The sequence below is a fragment of the Magnolia sinica genome, chromosome 4 (assembly GCF_029962835.1).
Source record: "Magnolia sinica isolate HGM2019 chromosome 4, MsV1, whole genome shotgun sequence".
In the NCBI taxonomy this organism is placed as follows: Eukaryota; Viridiplantae; Streptophyta; class Magnoliopsida; order Magnoliales; family Magnoliaceae; genus Magnolia; species Magnolia sinica.
Genome location: NC_080576.1, coordinates 7,813,672 through 7,834,595, shown reverse-complemented (window position 1 = coordinate 7,834,595; position 20,924 = coordinate 7,813,672). Strand labels below are relative to the sequence as shown.

At 45.4% G+C, this 20,924-nt stretch overlaps 3 protein-coding genes across 3 annotated transcripts; all 3 read left to right on the top strand.

Moving 5' to 3' along the window:
• The first annotated feature begins 2,070 nt into the window (after positions 1-2,070).
• On the top strand, positions 2,071-3,207 carry LOC131242318 (protein PHOSPHATE-INDUCED 1-like). The gene has a single exon (XM_058240889.1). It carries the CDS (start codon positions 2,136-2,138, stop codon positions 3,087-3,089), a length of 954 nt encoding a protein of 317 aa, XP_058096872.1. The 5' UTR covers positions 2,071-2,135; the 3' UTR covers positions 3,090-3,207.
• A 9,611-nt stretch (positions 3,208-12,818) lies between these two features.
• Positions 12,819-13,923, top strand: LOC131242317 (protein PHOSPHATE-INDUCED 1-like). Its single transcript, XM_058240887.1, has one exon. It carries the CDS (start codon positions 12,864-12,866, stop codon positions 13,821-13,823), a length of 960 nt encoding a protein of 319 aa, XP_058096870.1. The 5' UTR covers positions 12,819-12,863; the 3' UTR covers positions 13,824-13,923.
• Positions 13,924-18,787: 4,864 nt separating this feature from the next.
• Positions 18,788-19,900, top strand: LOC131242316 (protein PHOSPHATE-INDUCED 1-like). Its single transcript, XM_058240886.1, has one exon. It carries the CDS (start codon positions 18,839-18,841, stop codon positions 19,796-19,798), a length of 960 nt encoding a protein of 319 aa, XP_058096869.1. The 5' UTR covers positions 18,788-18,838; the 3' UTR covers positions 19,799-19,900.
• The last annotated feature ends 1,024 nt before the right edge of the window (positions 19,901-20,924 follow it).

Sequence of the window (20,924 nt, the reverse complement as noted above, 5' to 3'; positions counted from 1 at the left end):
CTATAGAATGATAATCCGATGACACACATGTTACACATGTACATGCCGTTATTGAAAGGATTTTAGGTGTAATCCAAGCTATCACCGTGGATTTTAAACCCCCTCTTTGAGGGGATTTAAAACGCCTTGGATTTGAAACTCCTAGTTAGAGGTGGGCATCGAGTCGAGTTGGATCGGATTCGGTCCAGCTCGACTCGGTCCGAAACTTTCAATGCACTGACCTGAACTCAATCTGATCCGAGACTGAGTCTGGGTCCTCTGACTCGATCCCATCCATTGCACTGCTGGCTTGACCTGAACCAAGTCCGACTCAGTCAGGGAAATCGAGTTAGATCAGGTTGGGTATTGTTCGGATCGAATCTTCTGTTTTTATTTTATTTTTTTTTGCAATGTGGTCCACTTGATCTTTAGATCTGTCTTATTTTTCGGCTAAAGCCTTAATAAGAGCCCACCAAAAGGATGAACGGTTTGGATATAACACATACCTCATGATGGGACCCACAGAACTTGCTGACGTCAATGTACCGGTGTGGTACGCCTGCCAGTCTGCTTCAAGTACAGAAGTTGAGAGGGGTTATGGGTTACCCTCCAATTAAACATTCATAATCATTTTTTGGGTCCACCGAGGTGTGGTTCACGAATCCAGACCATCCATTATGTGTGTCCCATTTGGATGAGGGGTCATACCAAGTTTCAAATGCATCCAATTTTTAGGTAGGCCCTATCAAGTGCTTTTATATGTTTTAGGAATGTCTTCACATGATTTTAGATGGTATGGACCACCTAAGTTCCGTATATGACTGATTTTTGGGATATCCCATAATTTAAAGGGGACCCATCAAATGCACAGGGTTAATGTTAGACACGCATCACGGTGGGGCCCACACAGCTCGACCTCATAGGAAGTTCCCATGAGCTCGATCGCAAAGAACAATTTCCTATTTTCTTTTTTTCCTTAGGCAATCTGGCAGAGCTCAGTGCTTGATGCACCTCGAGCCCTGAGCTGAGGCCTGAGAGGATGGATTGGCTACTCCCCCTGCCACGCCAATGGCTGCTGATATGTGCTCTGTGGACCCCACCATAATGTATTTTATTTCATCCATGTTGTCCATCTATTTTTCTAGATCATTTTATAGTATTAAAGAAAAAATGAGGTATATCCCAATCTCAAGTAGACAACATTACAGGAAACAATGTTAAATGAACATTGTGCGGATCGGATTGGATCGAATCAGATTCCGAATTGAACCAGTCTGGATTGGCCAGTGATCTGAACTCGACTCGATGTACGGTCGGATTTGAGTGGGCCTACTCGATCCGACCCGATTCTGGCCTTTGGTTCAGATCGGATCAGGTCAGATTCTGCCAGCTCTACTCCTAGTTACTTTATGCTACCAAACAATCAGGGAATTTGAAATCCCCTCAATCCCCCCAAATCCATGGCGCCAAAAGGCCCCTTAGTCTGTTTATTTTCATAGATCAAGTTTAGGCAAGAACCCAAAAAGAAGGTATATCTAGTCTCAAGTAGGCAACACCACAGTATAGAGGGATACCGTTGAAAACCCCTTGGGCCATATGAGTTTTGGATCAAGCAGATATTTATGTCTTCACACCATCCAAGTCTGCCTGACCATGTGAACAGGTTTAGACAGCAAATAAACATAAGAGTAGGCCCTGGGAAGGTATCAACGGTGGGGATCATTGTCACCACACAGCTTCACGTGGTATGTCTCTGGACGCTTGGAGAAAACAAATACATAACCGTGTCCCCCGCAGTGTCCACGACAGATCCCCTAGCTACGTGCCGGTGGAGGTAGTACCCAAATACGCGTAACGTATTACCCAAGTTTACTTTTGTTTAGCAGGGACAGCCCACAATTTGCGTGCCTTAGCTGTAGTTTGCACGTAAATCTGAAAAAGAAGCGCGTTTCGCCATCACTTGCCTCCACTACTCGCACACTCTCTCTCTCTCTCTCTCTCTCTCTCTCTCTCCTTCTACCCTCTTTCCCTTCCCTCCTCTTTTTCTTCCCAAACACCTCACCCCAGCTTTATATATAAACCCCATCTCCCTTCTCATTCTATATCTCCAATTGCATCTTTCTATATCTCTGTAAAAGCTTCTATTATTCAATTCAATGGCATCAGCTATCAGGCCAAAACACCTCGTTTTCCTTGTCTTGCAGCTGTTATCTCTAATCTCTCTCTTCCATTCGTCCTATGCTGCGAGGAAGCTCGCGTCCTTGGTCCAAGATCAGCCTCTTCTCTTGCAATACCACAATGGCCCACTTCTCTCTGGTCCCATCTCCATTAATCTCATCTGGTACGGAAAGTTCAACCCATCCCAGCGGGCCATTGTAACCGACTTCCTTGCCTCCGTTATTTCCTCTCCTTCCAAATCCCAAAACAACCCCTCTGTCGCATCGTGGTGGCAGACCACCGAGAAATACTACTCCCAATCCAACGCCAAAACACCATCTCTTTCTTTGGGGAAACAGATCCTCGACGAGAGCTGCTCCCTCGGAAAATCCCTCAAATCCAGCCAGATCGTGCGACTCGCAGCGAAGGGGCCGCAGAAGAACGCCATTAACATCGTCCTGACCGCATCGGACGTGGCGGTGGAGGGCTTCTGCATGAGCCGGTGCGGGACCCACGGGTCTTCTCCGAGGGGCGCGCAAGCGAATGGAAGATTCGCGTACATCTGGGTAGGAAATTCGGCAACTCAGTGCCCGGGTCAGTGCGCCTGGCCATTCCACCAGCCCATCTACGGACCTCAGGTCCCGCCCTTGGTTGCGCCCAACAACGATGTGGGGCTGGATGGCATGATCGTAAATATCGCCAGCCTGTTGGCTGGAACAGTTACGAATCCGTTTGGGAACGGCTATTTCCAGGGACCCAAGGACGCACCGCTGGAGGCAGCATCAGCTTGTCCAGGAATTTACGGGAAAGGAGCTTACCCAGGCTACGCAGGGGAGCTCTTGGTGGATTCCAGCACGGGCGCCAGCTATAATGCGGATGGGGTGAATGGAAGGAAGTACTTGCTACCTGCTCTCTTCGACCTTTCCACCTCTTCCTGCTCCACTCTCGTTTAGCCATAAGGTTGTTGATGTTGATGATCATGAGATTAGAAATCGTGTATACATTTATTCATTCATTCATTAATTATTTATTTATTTATTTTTGCCACCTGAATTGTGAGGTTTCTGAGAACTGCCCGCTTTTTCTGTCGACCCGAACCCTCTACAACGCCTGTTTTACGCCGCGCTTAAACAGCCGATCTACTCCATTGGTGGTGGGGTAGATAGATTCACAACTTAGGCGGGCCATACCAGAGGGGACAGTGGAGACGAGTGCGAACCTAGGTTTGCCTGTTGGCCCACCATAGTGTTTATCTTTCATCAAACCCGTTCATCAGGCATAAGTGCGAAGAAGCAAAATCTGCGGTCCTTGAAGTTTTAGTCACAGTTTTACATTGTTCACATTGACGTGTCCCGTGAATGTTTTTTAGAGGGCTGATTTTTCGTTCGCTTTGTGAATGATGTATAGAGTGGATCTTACAGATATAACATGGTGGCCCCAAAGAGTCTCCGTGTTCCCCGCAAATCGCTGATTGGTTACTACCCCTGGGCTGTGAGGGGTTACCATGATGTATTGGTTTTATCCACACGGCCATCCATTTTCTTATATCATTTTAGGGTACCAGCCCAAACATAAGGCACTTCCAAGGCCCACACAATGGATGTTAAACAACTACCTTTGAAAACTTTTTGGGCTTTCAAAGGTATGTTGTCGGATCTTCGACCTAAATAATCTAGCTGTTTCTCAGGTTGGGTGGTGCATAACTGAGCGAATGGCAAATAAAAATTATCTTTCACCGTCCATCCGTCTGTGATGCACGATGTGGCCCCAGGATTGAAATGTCCTATTTTTATTTTTATTATTTTATCCAGATGTCCTAATCCATGTGGCCAGCCTTAATGTTTGAGTCCTAGCACACTTGCCATTTTGCATGTGTGCTTGTGTGGACATGTAGGACTCTATCCGTGGAGCTGTACACAAGTTGAACCGAGTCGAGCTTGGCACAGCTCGGCTTGGCTCGGCCATTAGCTAACCCTCGTCCTCGAGCTTGACTGGCCGTCTCAGCTCAGCTCATTCAATAGCTCGGGCGAGTTCGAGCTTATGCGGCATTTTCTCAAACACAGACAAACACATACAGTGCATCTTCAAAATTTCACATAATGCCAAACAGTAACAGCAGCATACAGTTAATACATCAAACATTGGGCGGGCAACATCAAAAAGTGGTTTTATTACGTGAATTTTTTTTTTTTTTTTTTTAGTGATTTGTTTTATATTCATTCTTTCCTCGCTGCTAGCTAATCCCGTGGAGAATGTATACACACGAAACTACACTTCATTGAGTCATTTCATCAAACACTTGGGGAGCAACATCAATATCAAAATAACTGAGTCACCAAGTCGATTCAAGTTGAGGTTCGATCTGAGTTGAGTCAAGCTCAAACTTGACTTGAAATTTTTTCAAGCTCAAAAAATCAGCTCAACTCGGCTCAAACTCAGTTTCGAATAGGGTTGAATCGAGATTTTTCGAGTTGAGTCGAGCTAACCGAGCTAACTTGGTTCGCGTACTCTATATATACATGTCTGGAATCAGCCCATCGACTCTGCCTGTGAAAAGAAATTATAGATCACTCATCAGGCTCTATTACAAACTTTGGACTTGGTTCAGGGGCTTAATAGTGGTACCCTAGCCTCCAAATGGGCCAGCCTTGAAATCCTGTCAGGTTAAGGCATGTCTCTGGAGGGGCATGACTTTTGGTTGAACTGCCGGGTCAGCCCAGCCTGGCTTTGGACAGGGACGAACCTATTAGTTTCACCCGTGGGCTAGACTCTGGCCTAGCAAATTACTATGATCCAAAACTCAAGTGGACCACACCATCAGGAACAGTTAAGGGTGGCATGCTAGTTGTGCTTAGGGCCACATTGGTGTTTATTTGCTCTACTCAATTTATCTAACAAGACTCGTCAGGATAGAGGAATGCCTCAAAAACTAGGCTGTTCCAAAACTCAAGTGGGCCATACTACCTGAATTTGCAGGTTTTAGGCAAACGTGGATTGTGAAGGTGGATCAGGTGGCGTTGCCAATGCCAACCTCAGTGGCAGTGTGTCGATGAGTCAAGTGTCGTGGGGGCCCAACACAATGTATGTGCTTTATATCCACGTTGTCTATCCATTTTGCTCCCTCATTTTAGGGCACGAACCCAAAAACAAAGCAGATTTGAAGCTCAAATGGACAATACAATAGGAAGCAGTGGTGAAGTAGAGCAGAACCTGCATAGGGGGAGGTACCACCACCGGTAGCTATAGTACCATAGGCGAAGGTGGGGATGCACCCACACGAGGCACGGAAAGGGCATAGCCAGTGCGGTTGACTCAGGAAGCAGTGGTGACTGAATGCCCATGATGGAAAACTTCTTCCTATCAAATTTCGGCAACCTGTGACGTATAATTGACGTTGCGATCGACCCTAAGTCGTATGTTGTAGATTTGGGTCGGCTTAAATCAAGACTTGTACCATTGCGACCGCACCGTCGCCGCGGTTCCGACGCCGCGTCTCTCGCACCGATCCGATACCCTGGCAGGAAGATGTGAGCCGGCGTTTATTTCGAAGAAAACGCCGCGCGTTTGCAATCCCAAGAGAATCTCTACAATGTGTCAAATCAATCCCATCCATCACCTCATGTCAAGTACACATCACCTTTCTCCACAAGTAAAGCAACCCATGCTTTTTCTCACCAAAGTCAAACCACCTCTCACTTCACCCATCCCTCACCTCACATCACTCACCCATCACACCCATCACCTCTCCTTATCTCCCTCTCTCTCTCTCTTTCTCTTTTCTCACACCAATTCCAAGCAACCCATAAGCCTCACACGTCCACATTTTTCCAAGGAGAGAAAAAGAGAAGTGAGTAGTGTGGCCCACTTTCCATCCCAAAATCTTCCATCTTAGCCCTTGAATCTTCATCTCCCACCATTAAAGTGAAGCTCAAGGAGACCGGCATTCCAACGGACCGAGAAGATCGACCGGTAGGTGCTTCTATAGACTAGGTTTTCATGTTCTTATGATGGGTCAAGTGAGGCCTACCGATCAATGGTATGGATCTCACTTTGGACCCTTGATGTGGCTAATGGCCTACCTTAATGCTTAAGATCATTCCATAATGGGGCCATTCTCCATGGACCCCATCATGATGTTTATTTTCATGCATGAATATGGTCATCTAGACCTTCTAGTTTGGTGGAGAAAGGATCTCCACCGTTGATTTTCAATTTGGTGGACCCATATGCAATGGGACCCACTTGATGTACGATTGGATGCTTGAAATGGAGGGCCCATAGTGCCGGGGTCCCTCCATCACGCGTGTCCCACTCTCCTCTTTCTCTATCTCCCTCTCTTTTTATTTATTCATCTTGGTGTGTGATGACATGGCTGTATGGCCCACTTGGATGGACCCCACCATGAAGCATGTATTGGATCCGAGTCATTGTAGGTGAGGCCCACTTTTTATGTGTTGCTCCACACCACTTAGCCATGTGGTGGCCCACCGAGGTAGGGCCCACCTTATAACATTCCATGCGCCAGAACGTCCAGCGTCCCCTGGACGCTGGACGTGAAACACAAATATCAGCTTGGTTAATAAGGATTTTTGGTGGCCCACTTGTTTAGGCCCCACCTTGATGAATGGATTCAATCCACGCCGTCCATCCTATTAACCATCTCATTTTAGGCGTTGAGCCGAAAAATGAGGTCAATCGAAGATTCTGGCGGGCCATACCTTTCAAAACAGTGATCTCCACCGTCTAAAGTTCACTGAATTTTTCTACACGCTGAAACAAGTCCAATATTGGACTTGATAAACTTGTTATGAACCGTGAAATCTAATGGTTAGAGTGGATTATCTTGAAGCGGGCCCCACACGTGAAAAACCACAAAAATACCGGTTTTTCAAAAAAAAAAAAAAAAAACACAGAAGGGGCAGCGTGCTGCGTTTGACGGTCGACCAGCAGACCCACGGCTCCAGCCGTGGGCCCCACTATGATGCACATTTGTCATCCAATCCGTTCATTCGATGGGCCACCTCCTGAGGTGGGCCTCCTTCGAATTTCAGCCACATCCAAGACTCAGGTGGCCCACATCATATGAATCAGTGGAATTGAATGTATACCATTAAAACCCTTTTTGGGTCCACGGAAGTTTTTGGATCAAGCTGAAATTTGTTTGTACTCTTCATCTAGGTCTGAGTGACCTTATGGACGGATTAGATGCCATATAAATATTATGGTGGGCCCCACATGGGACCCACAGTGATGTATGTGTTCTAGGCCCACCGTCCACTGCTGTGGACGGTGGATTCCACCAGATTTATGTGTTTCACCACGGTCGTCCAGGGACTGGACGGCCAGTGAGCCCCACCATGATTTATGTGTTTATCCACACCGTCCACACCTGGACGGTGGGACCCACCATGATGCATGGGTTGCATCCAAACCGTCAATCCATTTTGCAAGCTCATTTTTGAGCATGAGCTAAAGAATGAATCGGATCCATGGTCCATGATGCATGTGTTGCATCCAAATCATCCAACCACTTGAAAGCTTATTTTAAAGCCTGAGTTCAAAAAGAAAATGAGACGGATCTAGGAATAGGTGGACCACATTATAGGGTTTGAAGGCCCACCATTAAGACCCTTGGTCTACTAAGTTTGGGACCAAATATGATATTGGTCTTTCCCTTTAATTCAGATCTGTGAGGCCTTATAATTAGATTGGATGAGAAATAAATATTATGGTGGGCCTTAGAAATTTAATGGTGGAAATCATTACCACCACTTGTATTTGGGTGTAGCCCATTTGATATGCATATGGCCCATGCGATGTGGCCCACCCGTCATATTTAAGGCCCATTTGAAGAGGCCCACCTTGATATTTATAAGGCCCATTTGAGGAGGCCCACCTTGACATTTATAGGGCCCGTGTTATGAGGCCCATTTGACCTACATATGGGGCCCAATTGGTGTGGTCCATTTGAGATACATAAAGCCCATGTGATTAGGCCCATTCTGATATATTCTAAGGCACATGGGTTATAGCCCATTGCAATGTACATAAGGCCCGTTGGTAAGGCCCATTAATGTGGCTCATTTGATGAATGTAAGGCCCATGTGATACGGCCCATTTGATGTACCTAAGGCCCATGGATCGAGGCCCAACGGGTTGTCCTTAGGGTCCATTGCAATGCATGATTTCTCCATGGTTTGTGGCAAGTTATGCCTTGAGAGCAATGTTGGTTCGACGTCCACATTGCAAGTATAATGTTGGTTAAATGTCCGCATTACGACTCTCCCTAAGGCCCATTGATAGGCCGTACTTGTCGTGTGTAGGCCGTCTAGGCCCATCTGCATTGTAGGGATAATTCATCACTTTATAATATGCTTAGTATAGCTCCATGATACATGCCCATACGTATCATATGTATGCTTGATATGAGGATTGTTTGATCATAGCATAAGCCGTTTGGCTGTGACATTACTGGACTCTTTATGAGACGGAGTACCCCACATGAGTGCGTAGTACGCACAGGATTACCGCATGATTTGACGATGTGACTCATGCATTCCGCATATGTGTGACTTGATCACCGCATGCCCTAGCGACATCGGGCCGTGGCCTCCACAGGCACATCGTGGATGGTCGTATCGGATCCAGGAAATATTGGCTCTAACATTATGGGCACTTAGGATGTCCTTGGGTGAAAGTCCTGAACCTTTTTGGTACCAGGAGATGCTCCAACTTCTAGACCGAGTGGATACACGAGCGCCCGAGTGCCGAATACCAGTAGGCCGCGTCTCCCACTGTTTCGTGGTCGGTTGGAAGGGGGTGTGGCCTTATCCGCTCGAGTGAGGGGGCTATAAGCTAGGCCGAGTTTGACCAGCTCGCAAATGAGTCCGCTATCGACGAGCCGGGTAGATATTGGCAGACTACTGGTCAGGCGGATAGTGTGGTCTCTTCCACTTGCTTGACTGTGCAGCTAGGGAGGAGGCAGTCAGTGTGAGGTGTATTAGACCCCGGTGATATCCAGAGAGGAACTGTACTGATATGTGTACTTGATGAGGACTGACATGCTTGCTTCGCATCTCGCATATGACATTTGGCTACATAGGCCTCGCATCGCATGGCCTTGGTATGGCCGATAGCATTCATGTCTTGCATCATATAGCGTTGGTACAGCTGATAGCATTCATGGACTTATCGCATATTTCCGCATTACTCTGATATTGTACACTTGGCGCTGGCCTTGCACACACACTTACAGTACCCTCTAAGCTTTTGTAAGCTTATGCACGACCGTTGCGTGCAGGTAGTGTTGGACAGCAGCAGCGCTGAGGCAGGAGTGCACATCAGTTTATTTTGAAGCTTTTGATCACCCTGTATTTCCCTTTCTGCATTGTACTTAAAAGTTTTCGATATAGTGGATATGTGGTGATGTTGTTTTGTGACTTGGTTATGCTTATGGTTATGCTCTATTACAAAAAAAAAAAAAAAAATTCTGAAAATCCTCCTTGTAGGATCCCAGGATCGGAATCTGGCATGAGAGTGCCGGAATCCGAGAATGGGACACTACGGAGGCTGTCGGCACTAGATTCGGCGATCGAGAATTTTGTGAGCCCGTTTTCCGAGTTTGGGACGTGACAATAGGCTAAGGTACTGCTCAAGATGGAAAACTTCTTGAGGGCCACAACAAGTTTTGGATCAAGCTTATATTTGTGTTTTCCATTCTTCAAGGTTTGAATGATCTTATCAACAGGTTGGATGGCAAATAAGCACTACGGTGGGTCCCTAAAAAAGTTTAAATGTTGGGTGTCATTATTCCCATTGTTTCCTGTTGTGTGGTCCACTTGGCTTCAGATCTGCTTAATTTTTTGGGTTCATTTCTTAAAACGAATTGGAAAAAATAGACAGACAACGTGGATATAAAACACTAATCAAGTTGAGGCCTACAGCACTCAACACACACACACACCACCACAAGGATTGTGCTAGCAACGCGGCCTAATCCACCTCCCTGGATTGCATACTGACGTTGCCAGTAGCCACTCGCTACTGGATGGTGCCATGTGGGCTCCACCATGATGTATGTTTTTTTTAACCCACAAGATAATTCATTTTCCAGCTCATTTTTATGCCACAAGCTGAAAATTGAGACAGATCCAAATCTCAGGTGAACCTCACCACATGAAGCAATCATCAGTGATCATTGAACACCCACCTAAATCTTCATAGAAGCCACAGAAGTTTAGACCAACCTAATATTTGTATTTTATCTTTATCCAGCTCTACGTGATGTTATTAATAAGTTTGATGGCAAATAAATCTTGAGAAGCTTTTAATTGTGGGCATCAATCACAACTATTTTCCCAGTGGTGTGATTCACCTGAGAGTTGGACCTATTTTATTTTTGGGTTCATGCCTATAATGAGGATGGATGGCCTTGATAAAACACACACCATTGTGGGGCCCACAGCGCACAGTCTACTAGATTCACTGCTGACTTTCAGCATGGAAACCGTATCCGTTTTAGGCGTATTTTGCACAGACGTGGATAAGTACTACCCCCAGCTAGAAACGGACAGAGGCTTTGATTGGCCAACTTAATATATGATTTTATCCTCACCGTCTGTCTATTTTGCCATTTCATTTTAAAGTATAAACCCATCAACTCAAAACTCAAGTGAACCACAAAGCTAGGATTAAACACCTGTTGTTGAAACTTTTTTAGGACCACAGAAAATTTGGATCGAGCTGGTATTTGTGTTTTTCCTTCATTGAGGTGCACGGTACTATATTAACAGGTTGGATAGCAATTATCATCACATGAAGATGGTGCACTGGTTTCTATAATATGATCTAATTAAGCCTGGATTCTGAATTTTGGGTTGAATCCTAATTAAAATGACAAGGCAAAATGGATAGATTATGTGGATAAAGCCCATACATCATGGAGGGCCCTCAAAGCCTCTGAAAGTTCGTAGCTAGGGACGGGCAGTGCGCGTCCGTTTTCCTGTCACCGATGCGGTGTCCCAGCTATGCAATGGTTTACGCGTTATTTCTGGGAAACACACTGACGTTCTCCCACGTTAGCTGTCAGCACGTCCTTCTTATTAGCTGTAAGAGGTACGCCAGTTTTCAAACAGGGATTAGGTACTACCCCCGTCAGGACGTAACCAAGATGAACGGTACTGTAAAGGGATCTGTGGGGCTATCCTAATGTATTTATTTTTTTTAAAACGCTGTCCATCTGTCCTTAAAAAATTATTTTAGGGAATGAGCCAAAAAAGAGAGATATAAGACTAACTGAAACGTACCGCAAGAAGCAGCTAGGATTTAACGCGTATCATTTAAAACTTTTAGAATGTCAAGGAAGTTTTGTATCAAGCTACATTTATTTGAGAGGGATGCTAAGCGGCGCCACCGTAATATTTGTGAGAAATCCAACTTGTCTATCCGTTTTTACTGATGATTTTAGAAGTATATCCCAAACTCAACGAGCTTATACAAAAGGTAATAGCAGAGATTCAGTAACAACTGTTAAAACACTGAGGTTCAATGACATTTATAAATGATTTAGATGACATATAAACATAAGGTACAGACTACAGTAGACAACTCTCAACCTAGTTTTTACTCTTGGGCAGCCTTTAGTTTTGGATCCACCTAATTTTAGCTCTAATGTTCCAGAATGATTATGAAAAATGGAAAGAGCATCCTACGAAAGGGAATTCTGGGTCTCCTTAGGAAATGTCAAATAACATCCGGTGGACCGACGGAAAATTTTAACAGTAAGCATTCAATCCCCACTACATGCAGTGATGTGATACACTTATGGTTTACATATTTCTAATTTTTTAGACCATGGGCTAAAATGATCTTTTAAAATAGCTCAACGGAGTGGATAAAAAATAAATATCACGGTTGGCCGCACAGAGCTCCCGACCGTACCGTCCGTCTTTAACAGCGTCTTCGTGGAGGCAGTACCCAAATCCGCGCCACAGTTTTTCGCATAAAATGGAAGTAAGGTCAAACTCACGAGCTGTTCACTTTTGTCAGGCAGTGACAGCCCATAATTTCGGTGCTTAGCTGTTGTTTCCTGCATCTCTCTCCCCACTGTCCCTCGTTCTACCCTCCTTCCCCGTGGCTGGTGGTCGGTGCTCTGTGGGCCCCACCATGATGTACGTGTTTCATCCATTCCGTTAATCCACTTTTATGGATCATTTTATGGCTTCATATGGAAAATTATAGGGATATAAATCTTAATAGGCCACACCACAGGACAAAAGTAATGAATGGATATTCACAATTAAAATCCTCCTAAGGCCCACTGTACTGTTTATTTGACATCCAATCTGTTGATTTTAAAATAGCTCAACGGAGTGGATAAAAAATAAATATCACGGTTGGCCGCACAGAGCTCCCGACCGTACCGTCCGTCTTTAACAGCGTCTTCGTGGAGGCAGTACCCAAATCCGCGCCACAGTTTTTCGCATAAAATGGAAGTAAGGTCAAACTCACGAGCTGTTCACTTTTGTCAGGCAGTGACAGCCCATAATTTCGGTGCTTAGCTGTTGTTTCCTGCATCTCTCTCCCCACTGTCCCTCGTTCTACCCTCCTTCCTTTTACTTCTCTTTTCTTCCCAAACACCCCGTCTCACCTAATATATAAACCCCATCTTCCCTCTCTCATTCTATATCCCCCAACACCATCTCTCTAAGCATCTCCTATTCAGTTCGATGGCATCAGCTATCAGGTCAAACCACCTCCTTTTCCTTGTCTTGCAGCTGCTTTCTGTAATCTCTCTCTTCCATTCGTCCTATGCTGCGAGGAAGCTCGCGTCCTTGGTCCAAGATCAGCCTCTCCTCTTGCAATACCACAATGGCCCACTTCTCTCTGGTCCCATCTCCCTTAATCTCATCTGGTATGGAAAGTTCAACCCATCCCAGCGGGCCATTGTAACCGACTTCCTCGCCTCCGTTATTTCCTCTCCTTCCAAATCCCAAAACCACCCTTCCGTCGCATCGTGGTGGCAGACCACCGAAAAATACTACTCCCAGTCCAACGCCAAAACACCATCTCTTTCTTTGGGGAAACAGATCCTCGACGAGAGCTGCTCCCTCGGAAAATCCCTCAAATCCAGCCAGATCGTGCGACTCGCAGCGAAGGGGCCGCAGAAGAACGCCATTAACATCGTCCTGACCGCATCGGACGTGGCGGTGGAGGGCTTTTGCATGAGCCGGTGCGGGACCCACGGTTCTTCTCCGAGGGGCGCGCAAGCGAAGAAGAATGGAAGATTGGCGTACATCTGGGTAGGAAATTCGGAAACTCAGTGCCCGGGTCAGTGCGCCTGGCCATTCCACCAGCCCATCTACGGACCTCAGGTCCCGCCCTTGGTTGCGCCCAACAACGATGTGGGGCTGGATGGCATGATCGTAAATATCGCCAGCCTGTTGGCTGGAACAGTAACGAATCCGTTTGGGAACGGGTATTTCCAGGGACCCAAGGACGCACCGCTGGAGGCAGCATCGGCCTGTCCAGGAATTTACGGGAAAGGAGCTTACCCAGGCTACGCAGGGGAGCTGTTGGTGGATTCCAGCACGGGTGCCAGCTATAATGCGCATGGGGTGAATGGAAGGAAGTACTTGCTACCTGCTCTCTTCGACCTTTCCACCTCTTCCTGCTCCACTCTCGTTTAGTCATGAAATTGTTGATGCTGATGATCATGAGATTAGAAATCATGTATACATTTATTCATTCATTCTTTAATTAATTATTTATTTATTTTTGCCACCTGAATTGTGAGGTTTCTGAGAACTGCCCCGCTTTTTATGTCGACCCGAACCCTCTACAACGCCTGTTTTACGCAGCGCTTAAACAGCCGATCTACTCCATTGGTGGTGGGGTAGATAGATTCACAACTTAGGTAGGCCATACCAGAGGGGACAGTGGAGACGAGTGCGAACCTAGGTTTGCCTGTTGGCCCACCATAGTGTTTATCTTGCATCAAGCCCGTTCATCAGGCGTAAGTGCGAAGAAGCAAAATCTGCGGTCCTTGAAGTTTTAGTCACAGTTTTACATTGTTCACATTGAAGTGTCCCATGAATGTTTTTTAGAGGGCTGATTTTTCGTTCGCATTGTGAATGATGGATAGAGTGGATCTTACAGATATAACATGGTGGCCCGAAAGAGCCTCGGTGTTCCCCGCAAATTACTACCCCTGGGCTGTGAGCGGTTACGATGATGTATTGGTTTTATCCGCACGGCCATCCATTTTCTTATATCATTTTAGGGTACCACCCCAAACATAAGGCACTTCCAAGGCCCACACAATGGAGATTAAATAACTACCTTTGAAAACTTTTTGGGCTTCCAAAGGTATGTTGTTGGATCTTTGACCTAAATAATAAATAATTTGGCTGTTTCTCAGGTTGGGCGGTGCGTAACTGAGCGAATGGCAAATAAAAATTATCTTTCACCGTCCATCCGTCTGTGATGCACGATGTGGCCCCAGGATTGAAATGTCCTATTTTTATTTTTATTATTTTATCCAGATGACCTAATCCATGTGGCCAGCCTTAATGTTTGAGTCCTAGCACACGTGCCATTTTGCATGTGTGCTTGTGTGGACATGTAGGACCCTGTACGTGGAGCTGTACACAAGTTGAACCAAGTCGGGCTTGGCACAGCTCAGCTTGGCTCAGCCAATAGCTAACCCTCGTCCTCCTCAAGCCTGACTGGCCGTCTCAGCTCAGCTCGTTCAATAGCTCGGGCAAGTTCGAGCCTATGCGGCATTTTCTCAAACACAGACAAACACATACAATGCATCTTCAAAATTTCACATAATGCAAAACAGTAACAGCAGCATACAGTTAATTCATCAAACATTGGGCGGGCAACATCAAAATCTTGATTTGAGGGTGGTTTTATCACGTGAAGTTTGTTCTTCTTTTTTTTTACTGATTTGTTTTATATCCATTCTTTCCTCGCTGCTAGCTAATCCCACGGAGAATGTATGCATATGAAACAACACTTCATTGAGTCATTTCATCAAACACTTGGGGAGCAACATCAATATCAAAATAACTGAGTCACTGAGTCGATACAAGTTGAGGTTCGATCCGAGTCGAGTCGAGCTCGAACTTGGCTTGAAATTTTTTCAAGCTTAAAAACTCAGCTCAAACTCTTCGAATAAAGTTGAATTGAGCTTTTTCGAGTTGAGCCGAGCAAGCTAACTGAGCTAACTTGGATCGTGTAAACCTCTAGATATACATGTCTGGAATCAGCCCATCGACTCTGCCTGTGAAAAGAAATTATAGATCACTCATCAGGCTCTATTACAAACTTTGGACTTGGTTCAGGGGGCTTAATAGTGGGACCCTAGCCTCCAAATGGGCCAGCCTTGAAATCCTGTCAGGTGAAGGCATGTCTCTGGAGGGGCCTGACTTTTGGTTGAACCGCCTGGTCAGCCCAGCCTGGCTTTGGACAGGGATGAACCTATTAGTTTCACCCGTGGGCTAGACTCTGGCCTAGCAAATTACTATGATCAAAAACTCAAGTCGACCACACCATCAGGAACAGTTAAGGGTGGTATGCTAGTTGTGCTTAGGGCCACATTGGTGTTTATTTGCTCTACTCAATTTATCTAAAAAGACTCGTCAGGATAGAGGAATGCCTCAAAAACTAGGCTGTTCCAAAACTCAAGTGGGCCATACCACCTGAGTTTACAGGTTTTAGGCAAACGTGGATTGTGAAGGTGGATCAGGTGGCGTTGCCAACGCCACCCTCAGCGGTAGTGTGTCGATGCGTCGAGTGTCATGGGGGCCCAACACAATGTATGTGCTTTATATCCACGTTGTCTATCCATTTTGCTCCCTCATTTTAGGGCACGGCCCCAAAAACAAAGCAGATTTGAAGCTCAAATGGACAATACAATAGGAAGCAGTGGTGAGGTAGAGCAGAACCTGCATAGGGGGAGGTACCACCACTGGTAGCTACAGTAGTACCATAGGCAAAAGTGGGGATGCACCCACACGAGGCACGGAAAGGGCATAGCCAGTGTGGTTGACTCGGGAAGCAGTGATGATTGAATGCCCATGATGGAAAACTTCTTGAGGGCCACAACAAGTTTTGGATCAAGCTTATATTTGTGTTTTAAATTCATCAAGGTTTGAATGATCTTATCAACAGGTTGGATGGCAAATAAGCACTACGGTGGGTCCCTAAAAAAGTTTCAATGTTGGGTGTCATTATTCCCATTGTTTCCTGTTGTGTGGTCCACTTGGCTTCAGATCTGCTTAATTTTTTGGGTTCATTTCTTAAAACGAATTGGAAAAACAGATAGACAACGTGGATATAAAACACAAATCAAGTTGGGGCCTACAGCACTCAACACACATACACACCACCACAAGGATTGTGCTAGCAAAGCGGCCTAATCCATCTCCCTGGATTGCATACTGACGTTGCCAGTAGCCACTCACTTGCTACTGGATGGTGCCATGTGGGCTCCACCATGATGTATGTTTTTTTTAACCCACAAGATAATTCATATTCCAGCTCATTTTTATGCCACAAGCTGAAAATTGAGACAGATCCAAATCTCAGGTGAACCTCACCACATGAAGCAATCATCAGTGATCATTGAACACCCACCTAAATCTTCATAGAAGCCACAGAAGTTTAGACCGACCTAATATTTGTATTTTATCTTTATCCAGCTCTACGTAATGTTATTAAAAAGTTTGATGGCAAATAAATCTTGAGAAGCTTTTAATTGTGGGCGTCAATCACAAATATTTTCCCAGTGGTGTGATCCACCTGAGAGTTGGACCTATTTTATTTTTGGGTTCATGCCTGTAATGAGGATGGATGGCTTGGATAAAACACACACCATTGTGGGGCCCACAATGCACAGTCTCATCGATTCGCTGCTGACTTTCAGCATGGAAACCGTATCCGTTTTAGTCATATTTTGCACAGACGTGGATAAGTACTACCCCCAGCTAGAAACGGACAGAGGCTTTGATTGGCCAACACAATGTATGATTTTATCCTCACTGTCTGTCTATTTTGCCATTTCATTTTAAAGTATAAACCCAAAAATAAGACATATTCAAAACTCAAGTGAACCACAAAGCAAGGATTAAACAACTGTTGTTGGAAACTTTTTTAGGACCACAGAAAATTTGGATCGAGCTGGTATTTGTGTTTTTCCTTCATTGAGGTGCCCGGTACTTTATTAACAGATTGGATAGCAATTATCATCACATGCAGATGGTGCACTGCTTTCTATAATATGATCTAATTAAGCCTCTGAATTTTGGGTTGAATCCTAATTAAAATGACAAGGGAAAATGGATAGATTATATGGATAAAGCCCATACATCACGGAGCGCCCTCAAAGCCTCTGAAAGTTCGTAGCCAGGGACGGGCAGTGCGCGTCCGTTTTCTGTCACCGATGTGGTGGCCCAGCTATGCAATGGATTACGCGTTATTTCTGGGAAACACACAGGCGTTCTCCCACGTTAGCTGTCGGCACGTCCGCCTTATTAGCTGGAAGAGGTACGCCAGTTTTCAAAGAGGGATTAGGTAATAGGTACTACCCCGTCAGGACGTAACCAAGACGAACGGTACTGTAAAGGGCTCTGTGGGGCTACCCTAACGTTTTTTTTTTTTTCAACGCTGTCCACCCATCCTTAAAAAACTATTTTAGGGAATGAGCCAAAAAAGGAGAGATATAAGATTAACTGAAACATACCTCAAGAAGCAGCTAGGATTGAGCGTATCATTTAAAACTTCTAGAACGTCACGGAAGTTTTGTATCAAGCTACATTTATATTTTATTTGAGAGGGATGCTAAGTGGTGCCATGATAATATTCGTGAGAAATCCAACCTGTCTATCCGTTTTTACTGATAATTTTAGAAGTATGTCCCAAACTCAACGAGCTTATACAAAAGGTAATAGTGGAGATTCAGTAACAACTGTTAAAACGTTGATGTTAAATTACCTTATAAATGGTTTTAATGGCATATAAACATGAGGTGGAGACTACAGTAGACAACTCTCTACCTAATTTCTACTCTTGGGCAGCATTTGGTTTTGGATCCACCTAATTTTTGCTGTAATGTTCTAAAATGATTATGAAAAATGGATGGAGCATCCTACGAAAGAGTACAGGAATTCCGGGTCTCCTTAAGAAATGTCAAATAACATCCGGTGGACCGACGGAAAATTTTAACAGTAAGCATTCAATCCCCACTACATGCAGTGATGTGAAACACTTGTGGTTAATATATTTCTATTTTTTTAGACCATGAGCTAAAATGATCTTTTAAAATAGATTAACGGAGTGGATAAAAAATAAATATCACGGTTGGCCCCACTTAGCTCCCAACAGTACCGTCCGTCTTTAACTGCGTCTTCGTGGAGGCAGTACCCAAATCCGCGCCACAGTTTTTCGCATAAAATGGTAGTAAGGTCAAACTCACGAGCTGTTCACTTCATACAGGTAGTGAGAGCCCATAATTTCGGTGCTTAGCTGTCGTTTCCTGCATCTCTCTCCTCACTGTCCCTCCTTCTACCCTCCTTCCTTTTACTCCTCTTTTCTTCCCAAACGCCTCACCCCTCGCCTTATATATAAACCCCATCGTCCCTCTCTCATTCTATATCCCCCAATTCCATCTCTCTCTAAGCATCTCCTATTCAGTTCGATGGCATCAGCTATCGGGTCAAACCACCTCCTTTTCCTTGTCTTGCAGCTGCTTTCTGTAATCTCTCTCTTCCATTCGTCCTATGCTGCGAGGAAGCTCGCGTCCTTGGTCCAAGATCAGCCTCTTCTCTTGCAATACCACAATGGCCCACTTCTCTCTGGTCCCATCTCCCTTAATCTCATCTGGTACGGAAAGTTCAACCCATCCCAGCGGGCCATTGTAACTGACTTCCTTGCCTCCGTTATTTCCTCTCCTTCCAAATCCCAAAACAACCCCTCCGTCGCATCGTGGTGGCAAACCACCGAGAAATACTACTCCCAATCCAACGCCAAAACACCATCTCTTTCTTTGGGGAAACAGATCCTCGACGAGAGCTGCTCCCTCGGAAAATCCCTCAAATCCAGCCAGATCATGCGACTCGCAGCGAAGGGGCCGCAGAAGAACGCCATTAACATTGTCCTGACCGCATCGGACGTGGCGGTGGAGGGCTTCTGCATGAGCCGGTGCGGGACCCACGGGTCTTCTCCGAGGGGCGCGCAAGCGAAGAAGAAGGGAAGATTCGCGTACATCTGGGTAGGAAATTCGGAAACTCAGTGCCCGGGTCAGTGCGCCTGGCCATTCCACCAGCCCATCTACGGACCTCAGGTCCCGCCCTTGGTTGCGCCCAACAACGATGTGGGGCTGGATGGCATGATCGTAAATATCGCCAGCCTGTTGGCTGGAACAGTAACGAATCCGTTTGGGAACGGGTATTTCCAGGGACCCAAGGACGCACCGCTGGAGGCAGCATCGGCCTGTCCAGGAATTTACGGGAAAGGATCTTACCCAGGCTACGCAGGGGAGCTCTTGGTGGATTCCAGCACGGGTGCCAGCTATAATGCGCATGGGGTGAATGGAAGGAAGTACTTGCTACCTGCTCTCTTCGACCTTTCCACCTCTTCCTGCTCCACTCTCGTTTAGCCATAAGGTTGTTGATGTTAGTGACGATAAGATTAGAACTCGTGCATACATTTATTCATTCATTCTTTAATTAATTAAAATATATTATTTTTGCCACCTTAATTTTGAGCTTTACTGGTACTGCCTGTTCCTCCTGTGTACTGAAGTTGCAATCTTAATAGTGCAATAAACAGATCATTTATACATCAGTGATGGAGATTGTCTTAAAATTGTAAAGGAAATGACTAGGAAGACATATCCTGTGAGAAAATTGCTTGATCTTCCGCATTATCTGTTCTTAGAAAATTCTCGTAAAGGGACTACGAATTTCTCTTGGGTGGGCTACGAGTATGGGTGTACATCGAGTCGAACCCAATCGAGCTGGCCTTAGCTCGACTCATCTTGGCCACTAGTTGACCTCAGCTTGAACTCGGCTCGGCTTAGTCCTCACTAGCCAGCTTGGCTCAGTTTGGTCAGCAGCTCGAGCCAGTTTGAGCCGAGTTCGCCATTGCAGTATTTTCTCAAACACCTGAATTGCACCTTCAAAATCTCATTGTATTTGAGACAACGGCAATGGTTTTACAGGTATTTTATCAAACACCTAAGCAACATCAAAATTCGGCTCCCTGGGATGCTACAAGGAGGATTTCGAATTATCAGTTTAACTATAATGAGCATAACTAAAAGCATAACTCACAAACAATAATCACAAGAACACCACCACAAAATCCACTATGATCAAAAAATTTTGAGTACAATGTGTGAGAAGGGAAATACAAGATAGTGCGAATAACAAAAACTCCAAAGGCTCGGCCGCACACTCCTGTTGCTGCTATGCTACGGCTACGACCTGATGTCACCTACACGCATCAACCGTGCATAAGCTTATAGAAAGCTTAGAGGGTGGTGTAAGTGTGTGCGCAATATAAGCATGCTCAGAATGCAAGGTTAGAGTAATACGGAATCATGGTGATGAGTACATGAATGCAATCAGCCATACCAAGGCCATACGATATAGAATGCAAGTCAAGCATGTCAATCCTCATCCACATATTAATGCAGCTCCTCACTAGAGCATCAAATCAGTGCGGTTCTCAGTATGGATAATCACCGGGGTCAAGTACACTCTATGCCAGCTTGCCGCCCC

Bases quoted from the DNA above. Each gene is read 5' to 3' on its own strand.
- LOC131242318 (XM_058240889.1), top strand. From the start codon at position 2,136: ATGGCATCAGCTATCAGGCCAAAACACCTCGTTTTCCTTGTCTTGCAG.
- LOC131242316 (XM_058240886.1), top strand. From the start codon at position 18,839: ATGGCATCAGCTATCGGGTCAAACCACCTCCTTTTCCTTGTCTTGCAG.
- LOC131242317 (XM_058240887.1), top strand. From the start codon at position 12,864: ATGGCATCAGCTATCAGGTCAAACCACCTCCTTTTCCTTGTCTTGCAG.